The 9,699-nt window shown below is 42.9% G+C and overlaps 1 protein-coding gene across 1 annotated transcript; it reads left to right on the plus strand.

Annotated features, from left to right (window-relative positions):
* The first annotated feature begins 250 nt into the window (after positions 1–250).
* LOC149768344 (NAP1-related protein 2-like) lies at positions 251–8,275 on the plus strand. Its single transcript, XM_089928247.1, has 12 exons — positions 251–433; positions 3,951–4,117; positions 4,238–4,265; positions 5,375–5,497; positions 5,621–5,671; positions 5,883–5,954; positions 6,060–6,173; positions 6,260–6,321; positions 6,490–6,550; positions 6,834–6,890; positions 7,015–7,059; positions 7,883–8,275. The coding sequence occupies exons 1-12, from the start codon at positions 251–253 to the stop codon at positions 7,952–7,954; spliced, it is 1,035 nt and encodes a 344-aa protein (XP_089784373.1). The 3' UTR covers positions 7,955–8,275.
* The last annotated feature ends 1,424 nt before the right edge of the window (positions 8,276–9,699 follow it).

Genomic DNA, 9,699 nt, shown 5'->3' on the forward strand with positions numbered 1-9,699 from the left:
GTGTCAGGCTGGGTGATCTATCCCGGGTCATCCAGCAGGAGCATGAGTGAGGACCAGACTGCGTCTGGATTTGGAGGTCCGGCCTCCAGCCGAGGGCAGCACTCTTTTTATGGAAGGTGATGTGGGATCGCCTTCCGACGAGAGCAGTGTTGAGCCGGCGTGCTTTGGGGATCCCCGCGGAGTGCGGGGTTTGCAGTGTTGATGAGACTGTGGATCATGTTCTATTTCAGTGCACTTGGGCGAGATCGACATGGCTGTGGACAGGTATCCCGGAGGAGGTGTGGCAGGAGAGGAGCCTCTTCCTGCATTTGATACGACAGGGGTTGGCCAGTCCCGGGTCATGCCAGGAGGCCATCCGAGCGACTTGCACAGCCCATCAGATCTGGCTGGCAAGGAACACTCGCATTTTCAGTGGGCGCAGGATGTCGCCGAGGTTTGTTGCGGAGTCTGCTCGAGCACTAGCGATGGAGTCCAGACTTCCTACCCCCTCAGACACACCCTTGACAGCTTGGGACACCTGGGGTTCCTCTACTGCTCAGGCAGCTCCTCGGACGGTGTTTTTCACCTGGGAGCCCCCACCCCCGAGCTTCCTCAAGGTAAACTTTGATGGGTCGGTGTTGGACAGAGGTACGCGAGGCGGGGCAGGCTTCGTCATACGGGACCCTCACTCTAGGGTTGTGGCAGCAGGTGGCTGCCAGTTGTTCGTCACATCAGTTCCAGGGGCAGAGCTGCGAGCTGCCTGGGCAGGTCTTCGGCATGCTCGGCAGGTGCTGCAAGCCAGCTCGATCATCCTGGAGGGTGACTCGGCTACAGTTATTGGCTGGATCCGGCGGGGACTGAGTGGTGAGAGCATCGACCATCCTCTGATCCGGGACATTAGGATGATGGTGAGGGATGGCGTGGCCTTTGAGGCCAAGCATGTATTCAGGGAGGCCAACGGGGCGGCTGATTGGGTGGCTGCATTCGCGGCCCACCACTCTGGATACGCTCTGTGGGTGGGAGAGAGAGAGTTGCCATTGGCACTTCGTGAGATTGTGTATTTTGACTTTATTGGGTGTATTCAGACACGCGTTGTCTGAAAAACCCGGCTTTAGCAAAAAAAAAAAAAAAAAATTGAGATATTTTTTTTCTAAAAATGCCCACTTTTAGATAGAATGAGATAAGATTTTTTTTTTATTAAGGACATAACAAATATTCTATACGAGCCATTTTGAAATATATCACTTTTTCATGGCCAACGAAATATGCAAATTTTCAGGCATTAGCTTTCCAAAAAACATATTTCAGTAAAAAAATTTCTTTCCGAACCAAACAAGTATTAAATAGTTTATAGTCTCTGTTAAATTAGATATGACGAGTTATACATGGTTTATAGTCTTCAATCAAAAATTAATTATTTATAAGTCTTGGAATTACAATCTTTCTATGAAGGGTAAGCTTAGTCGACGACCATAATATACATATTTGAATGCAACCCAGCATAGGGTCTTTGTAATTCATTAAAAAGAAGCAGTGAATCGCATGCCCTGGGCGTGACTAACGCCTTAGGAATTTAAACTACCAACCTATGTCAAAGATGCAGAAAAACTAGAGAGTTGGCAAGGTATTTAGATTGGGGACGTCTATCACTGGTATCCTAGAGATTGGGAAGCAGCAAGGTACCTTGAGATATCTTGGGATCCTGATCACAAGTTGGTGCCTCCATAGGGCGGACTGTTTTCCCATAGAGCTGGGTATCAAACGTAGGCTAGAGAGTTGGCAGGTAGGCGCTCTGTCTATGATGGACAGAGTTACATTGGTATGGTTAGTCCTGAGCTCGATCCCTATTTATCTGTTATCCCACACTTTAGTGCCTCTCGCAGCTTTGCGGTGCATGGAGCGACTGCTCAGAAATTTTCTCTAGGGCAGCATGGGGGCAGTAGTGGTGTTCATCTATCGGCCTGGGATACCATCTGTCAGTCGGCCAGCAGTGGTGGGTTGGGGATCCACTCCTTGATTGAGTGTCGGGAGATCCTTGCGACCAGGCTGTCAGTCAGGTTTTTTTGGAGCCGGAGAGTCTTTGGGGTTCTTTGATGAGGGCCAAATATAGGGCTCAAACCGACCCAACAGCTTTCCATATCGGTCGACGCAGTTTCTTTATTTAGAGAGAGATCTGCGCCCATGCCCCGGCGGTTCTCTCAAAGATCAGATGGAAGATCGAGGATGGATGCGCTATCGATGTCTTAGAGGATAGCTGTCTCTATGAGGTGCCACCGTGCGGCTGGCCTACCCTAATCGACCCTGTTTGGCTGGAGGGATGCAGAGTCTGTGTTCTATTTATCCCAAGTGGACGAACATGGGATGAGGACCTCGTCCGATGGGCATTTGGGGAGCAGCTGTCTGAGCGAGGTTTGTCATTGCCGATTCCTGTAGGGAAGGTTGCAAACAGAAGGGTCTGAAGAATGACTGGAAGGTCAGAGGTAAAAGCCCAGGAGCTACTCGGGGTGGTCAGGATAACTACGGCTCAGCAGATTGATGAGGGCTGGATCTAGAGGCTTCGCATCACCTCCGAGTTGCCCTGTTTGTCTAGAAGGTGGCATGGAGGTGCCTGCCTACCAGAGGCGTGCTGGCTTGGCATGGGATGAGCATCCCTCCAGAGTGTGTGGCCTGCTCGGAGGTGGAGGAGTCTATATTCCATATCCTCCTCGGATGTCCACGGGCCGTTCAGATCTTAGGTTGTGCCTCCGGTTCCCCTATCCCTCGAAAGGGGTGAACGTCGATCGAGGATTTTTTGTACTTCCTAGAGATCTCTTCACGGAGACCCGACCTTGAGGAGCGGGGGATCAGGGCTGCCTATCTTGCCTATCATTGCTGGCTAGAAAAAAATGTCCGAGTTTTCGAGGATAGCAGAGTGCATCCGAGGGCGGTGGCAGACAAAACTCTACTTCATGCGGCAAAGGTTATTCGATCCACTGTGCCATCATCTCTCGGAACGGGGGGGAAATCTGAGGGCCCCATTCTACTCCTATAGCATCCAGGACTGTATTAGTCTCCTAAGAGCCCCATCCCTTGGCTTTCTTAAGGTGAACTTTGATGGTAGTATTAGTGGGGGAGGAAGCATTGGAGGTGTAGGATTTATCATCAGAGACCATGATGCTAGACTGATAGTGGCAGGAGGTCGGTGGATCTTTCACATGTCTGTCGTCAGTGCCGAGCTCAGAGCCGCATGGGAGGAATTCACCTATGCGATGCGTGTGCTGAGGACTGACTGCATCCTCCTCGAGGGAGACTCGGCCACGGTGATCAAGTGGATCCTCGGTCGAAGATGTAGGGATGGTGGTGGGTCGTTGCTCTACAATATCCGCGGACTCCTACATGAGTATAGTTCCTATCGGGCCACACATGTCTACAGAAAGGCGAATAGTGTTGCTGACTGGGTGGCCTTCTATGCGGCTCACCACTCTGGAGGTTTCACCTGGGAAGACCACGTAGGTGTGCCTTATCCTTTATACTATCTTCTCTTTTCTGATTTTGTTGGTTGTACCCACACCCATCGCGTGTGAGCCGCCGTTGTAAAAAAAAAAAAAAGGAAGAATGTCACGATCTAAATGCCATACCCTCCTAAACATCATGATGCTAACCAATTGCTGGATTAATTGCATCAAATTGTAACACCAAGTAATGGTCCCAGCACTACAACAATAAAGGGTTTTGGCGACTCTATATTGCCGACGCTACAAAAAAGCGTCGGCAAATTTTTTTCTTGCAACGGTAACTGCAATGGTAAAAAATACGACAACGCTTATAAGCGTCGTCGGACTTCACTCCTCCCCTCCACAAAACCCCATCGACCCCCTCCCTCCATAGCCCACAGCCCTAAGATGATGGATGTTTGGTTCTTGAGCACCAAGAGCCGACCTCCCAAAGATTTCGTAGGGCATATTCTATAACTTGGTTTCTTTGGTGCGAAGGGGGCTTACAGAGGCCCGAAACCCCGGCGGGATTTGGTAGGCGACTGGGTCTCCAACAACGATGGGTTCGTCCGGAGCTTGCCCATCTTCGTGGGCGGCCTCTCCTTGCTCGCTGTCCTCCTTAACGGCGCCTTCTCCGGCATCGCCCCCGTCACCGATGCTTCCAGGTATCTCCGTTCTCTTTTGTTCATCCCTCGTTGCTAGTATTTTGTCCTGCTGCTGATCGATCAAAGCTAGGTTTTACCAAGATTTTGCTATTAGAGTGGGTATATAATTCTTGTTTTCAGTGTAATTGTTGTATATGAATATGATGCTGTAATTTCTTCTTGCTGAATGTTCTGCTATGGCGATCTCTCTTTTTAGCCTAGGTTTCCTCTGTTCCTGGTGTTTATCTTCTGCTGTGGACTTTGCTTGAGATGGGCCATCTGTTGTTTTACCGGCGACCAAGCCTGAGAACGGCGCACTAAACCTGCATCACCTCTGTGCTTTCCTCTGTCTCCACTGGCTTGCTTGTATCCCTGCATGAGGATGATGCCAGAGCCTTTTGAACTCAAATATCCTTGGAAGAGGATAGAGTTTAGCGAAGAGAAGAGTTTTCCGTGATATGAGAATGCAAAATTATTAGCCTCCCCTGAAATTTGTAAATAAGTGATTATCTATATTGAGCAAGATTTATTTGTGTTTCTGCTAGGTAGGATCTATTGAACTCATAATTCAGCTAAGTAGTAATTTGATTTTGGTTATTCAATCACTTTGACAATTAGAGACATTCTTTCATAAATGAGTACTATGAGTTAATAGAATTTGATCAATCATTTTTTTTCTATTGTTACAATAGAGAACTGAACTAATTTTTTTTTTTCATCATAAATCGAATCACTGTTAGAAACCTAGGCTAGTTTTTCAAATATAATTTAAGGTCAAAGTCCTATGTAGTTTTTTAATATTCTTATTGTATAATAACAATGCAGTTGAACAATCAAACCTCAAACCCACTGTTAAGTTTTCCCACCATGGAAATCCTTTAAAAAGAAGGAAACCAAATTTCAAGCATTGGCTTTCTGATGTAGTGAGTGGAGGATCCTCTTTGTGAATTATAAATGCTCGAGCACATATGTAAACTTTGATGAAATTGCATGTACTGCAAGCATCGCAATCTATACTTGTAGATTTCCACAGTTTATCTTACTGGATATACATTCATTGATTATAGATTTACTATGTTCTTAGGTGTGGTAAGTAAGAAGTGTTAGCTGCATAAATGGTTGAATTGCTTGTTGGTTTTGTTACTTGAGTGTGCTGCTATTCTCATTGAACCTCAATGGATTTGGCTCACTTGTTTAAGAGTATGGCAAGTTTCACTTCCTAAAGCTGTATGCCTCTTGCCTGTGTCTGCGATTTGCTAATCTCATTTATGTTTGTAGATTAATGAGGAAGCAAGTGATAAAGTTTTGGAGGTGGAACAGAAATATAACGAGGTTCGCAGACCTGTCTACATTAAACGGAATGAAATCATCCAATCCATTCCAGACTTTTGGTTAACTGCGGTTTGTAATCTCTCTCTTTTTAGTAACTTTATAATTAGGCTACAACCTCTTTTCTGGAACATTCTCATCTAATATTTCTTCCTTTCTTTTTTGTATTTTTGTGTGAAATGCTCAACCCTTTAGTTCCTGAGTCATCCTGCTCTTAGCGATCTTCTTACCGAGGACGACCAAAAGGTATGGATGCTGTTATTATCATGACATGCTATGATCAAACTAGGTGTGGTCGAAGTTGTTACTGCATCCAGAATAAATATATTACCCATATCACCTTGAGATATCATTCTGTGACCTGTGCTAGCTTCTTATGGATCTATCAGATCTGGTATTATTTCGGACCCTTGATAGATTTATAGGTGCTTGTGTTAATAAATTTCCTTTGATGCAGATTTTCAAGTACTTGGTTTCGTTAGATGTTGAAGATTGTAAAGATGGGAAATCAGGCTACTCCATTGTATTTGTGAGTTGTTGCATTTTTACTAAAAAACCATTTTTTGGTTATGAAATAAGTATCTTGATGTTATTTATTATTTTTAATTAATTGATTTGGTGTTTGCATGTATAGAACTTCTCTCCTAACCCATATTTTGAGGACACAAAGCTTGTGAAGACATATTCCTTCACCGAGGAAGGAACTACTAATATAACCGGTACGACTATCAAGTGGAAGGAGGGTATGGTAAGTATAATATCTTCTATCGTATTCATTGATAATTTTCTGAGTCAGGTATTAATTCTAATGTTTCTTTTTTGCAATATCTGTAGGATATTGCCAATGGTAATGGTCATGAGAAGAAGGGAAGCAAGCGACCCCTTACTGAGGAAAGGTTGGCTTTAGTGCCTTGTAATCTTGTTTTCTAGGCAATAGATGGACATTTAACTGGTTTTGTCATGTTGAATAAATTATTATAATTCATGATAGTTGCTAAGTATGCCACAAGATACTTGGATGCCTGACTTGTTTTCTCATTCTTTGTTTTGATTTTTTAATGCAGTTTCTTTAGTTGGTTTGGTGAAACTGAACTGAAAAATTTCTCAGATGGAGTAACAGATGAGGTAATAATTCATAGTAACATTGGAAAGACTGATTGTTTTGGAGTTTGGACTATTCCAAATCTTTCAAATCAATTTTTCTTTTTATGCTTCTGTTATCATAAAAAAAATTATATGATAACCTGGTCTTGATGTTCGTCTTGTTTTTTTAATCTTCCTATTTTATGAAGTCTGCTATCTTGTATGCAGATTCCTGTTTTCAGTTTTTGAATTAGTTCAAACCTCGAGCTTCTTTTCCCATACATTTTCTGTCTGCTTATGTTTCCTCTACAACAAACTGATGCAGGTGGCAGAGATTATCAAGGAAGATTTATGGCCCAACCCTTTGAAATATTTTAATAATGCAAGTGTTCTCCCTTCCATCCATTACTCTTTCTTTTGTCAAATATTGATATTTCTTCTCATCGAACATCATTTCTGAGTTCACCTAAGACTCTTCTGCACTTTTCAATAATCTGATGATGCAGGAGGCTGATGAGGAGGATTTTGATGGGGATGAAGATGATGAAGAGGTAAATGTCTCACTTGTTTGAGTTTTAAACGAAGCTAGCCAGTTTCTGATACTGCTGCTGCTGTTGACTTAGTCAAAGGGGTACCTATTATGAATATTGGCCTCCCATTGCTTGTCTATTTTGCTCCAATTTCTTTTGTAGTCAAACTATTTGCTTTTCTATGATTTTATGCACTGTATCTGCAATCCTCATTAGTTGTGCTGCTATTTTTCTGTATCCATATGGATATAAACTGTTTATTTTAGCTTAATGTTGTGCGGGCGTCTAAAACAAACATTGTGTTTGACTCATATCTACATAAATCATATTGTTAAAAAGGAACCTTTAAATAATGGTTGCTAATTTTCCACTACAGTTTTTTCTTCTCAAGTATATGCATGTGTTCTTGTCTGCTGAAGCTTTATGCCCTCATTCTTGCAATCATCATTATTTTACTTCTTGTTGTATTATGATGACTTAAAATTAAGATTTCTTTGGAGAGATTGATATAAAAAATTTAGTGTTTTGATATAAAAATTATTGTTTTGAATTTCAGTTTTCCTGCTGTATGTGTAATTATTGTGCAATCATGATGTTCCTAAGCCTTTAATACGGTGCAATCATGATGTTCGATAAGGTATCATGGAGACCTAACAAATGACTATCAAGTAAATTAAAGAGTGAATGCCATGAGATCATCTGTAGACAAGTATAGCACTATATTAAATCATGGACATGAGTTTTGCTTGCTGTAGACCTGTGCTATTGCTGTGTATTATACAATATCTTCTTATTTTCAAACACTAATAAATCATGTGTGACCAATTATGCTATTTTTTGTCAGAAGGGATCTCAAGATGATGAGGATGGCGACCAAGATGATGATGAAGAGGAGGATGATGAGGATGATAGTTAATCCCTTGTAGCTTCTTTCATTTTGGCTTCCACCACTTGCTGTGGCGAGTGCAAGGCAAGCTTATGACTATTGAAGGGCTCTTGACTCAAGCGGGCTGACTTTCGATCATGCTTTAAGCTTTGTAGTTGTCAATTTTTGTACTTGGGGAGTTTCATGAGCCCTAGTTATAGCTGGTGGCGTGTCTAAAGCTAGGAGTTTATTTACTGATGTGGGTATTAAATGTTTGATCTTGGACTTATAGCATCTCCGTATCAAGAATCCAGGACTTTGTATGGGCAGCTGCTGCATCATTTTTTATGAACTTGTTTAGTTTTACATCAATTTAATCTGATCTCTTTTCCTCTGTCTTTTAGTTGGTTCTTCTTGATATCTCTGCATGGGGTAAATTTTCTTTTCATCTATGTTCTAGGGTCCGGTCAGTTTGAACTTTTGTATCTCTCGGCTCTCAGTAGCACCACTTGAGTTGTGCGTGCCCATTGTGTTTGTTTTGACTGTGTTGGGCCAGGACCCCACATCGGTCTTCGTCCCAGGACATTGTGCCCGTTGTGTCGACTAATTACATTTGTCGCATAACAAAAATTTTTTACATAATTTGTCATGCAATATATGGGAGAGAAGTAATGCACAAGCTATTAATCCAACTGGAAAGGATCGGAGCTTAGATTTAGGTCCGCCATCTAAAAAATCACGAAATTTTTTTTAAAAAAAAATAATATTCTAACGACGCTTTAAAGCGTCGTTAAAATCAAGAAATTTTTTTTAAAAAAAATAATATTCTAACGACGCTTAGGAAAATCACATTTAACGACGCTTTAAAGCGTCGCTAATTTCCGACGCTTTTCTAAGCGTCGGAAAATATTTTCCCCACTGTAGCATAGGGGACGCTTAAGAAAGTGTTGGGATGGTTTTTACCGACGCTTAAAAGCGTCGCTAAAGGCCAAAAAAAGCGTCGCTAATGCCCAATTTTCTTGTAGTGCAGCTTAATGTAAAATATATTGAACCCCATATCCTTTTATAGTTAATGCAACTATAAGCAAACAATGGGCCCAGTTGACTATAATCCTCATCTTATTAAACTCGTCACTTATTCGCTACGTACGTACCTCCAGCACCATGTCAGTCCTTTTTTTTTTTTTGCTAAAATAGAGGGAAAGGGGGGAGGAAGGAACAAGCCCACCCCTGCGTAGCAGCCCCCACTGGGCCCCCCACCACACCAGGAGATTGTTCGATGCAGGCAAACCGGGTCTTGTGTTGGGCACGCCGACCTATTTTACTTATACCCTCCCCACCCGTGAGCCAGCTCGGTTACCCGACCCGACCCTCCGTGTGAGTACGTCACACCTCGCACCACCCAGGCTACCAGCCAACCAGTAGCACTTTCAGGCCCCATGTCCAAGCGTGGAGCATTCGGTCCCCAAATTTAATCGACGCCCGCGCGTTTCGAACCTGGAACCACTTGGTTGGAAGCAAACGCCCCATTCCAACTGGGCTACCATACAAAAGACATTGTTTCATTATATTGGCATTGGATGTTTGTTTGCTTCTTACTTCTTAGCCAGGGAGAATATCTCCTTCCTTTATTAAAGCCATCATCAGCCCACCACATATCGAACAGAATCATAAAGGCAATATAATATAGTATGATGTTGGACCTTACTACGTTCGCATGGAACCATCCTCAAGTTTATTGCTCCCAAGTAGCACCACAACAGAATGTTCTCTTTTTTTTTTTCTTGTATTCTCAC

The sequence above is a fragment of the Phoenix dactylifera genome, chromosome 2, assembly GCF_051530095.1.
Source record: "Phoenix dactylifera cultivar Ajwa chromosome 2, Ajwa_hap1_PhDact_Kaust_v1.1, whole genome shotgun sequence".
Lineage (NCBI taxonomy): Eukaryota > Viridiplantae > Streptophyta > Magnoliopsida > Arecales > Arecaceae > Phoenix > Phoenix dactylifera.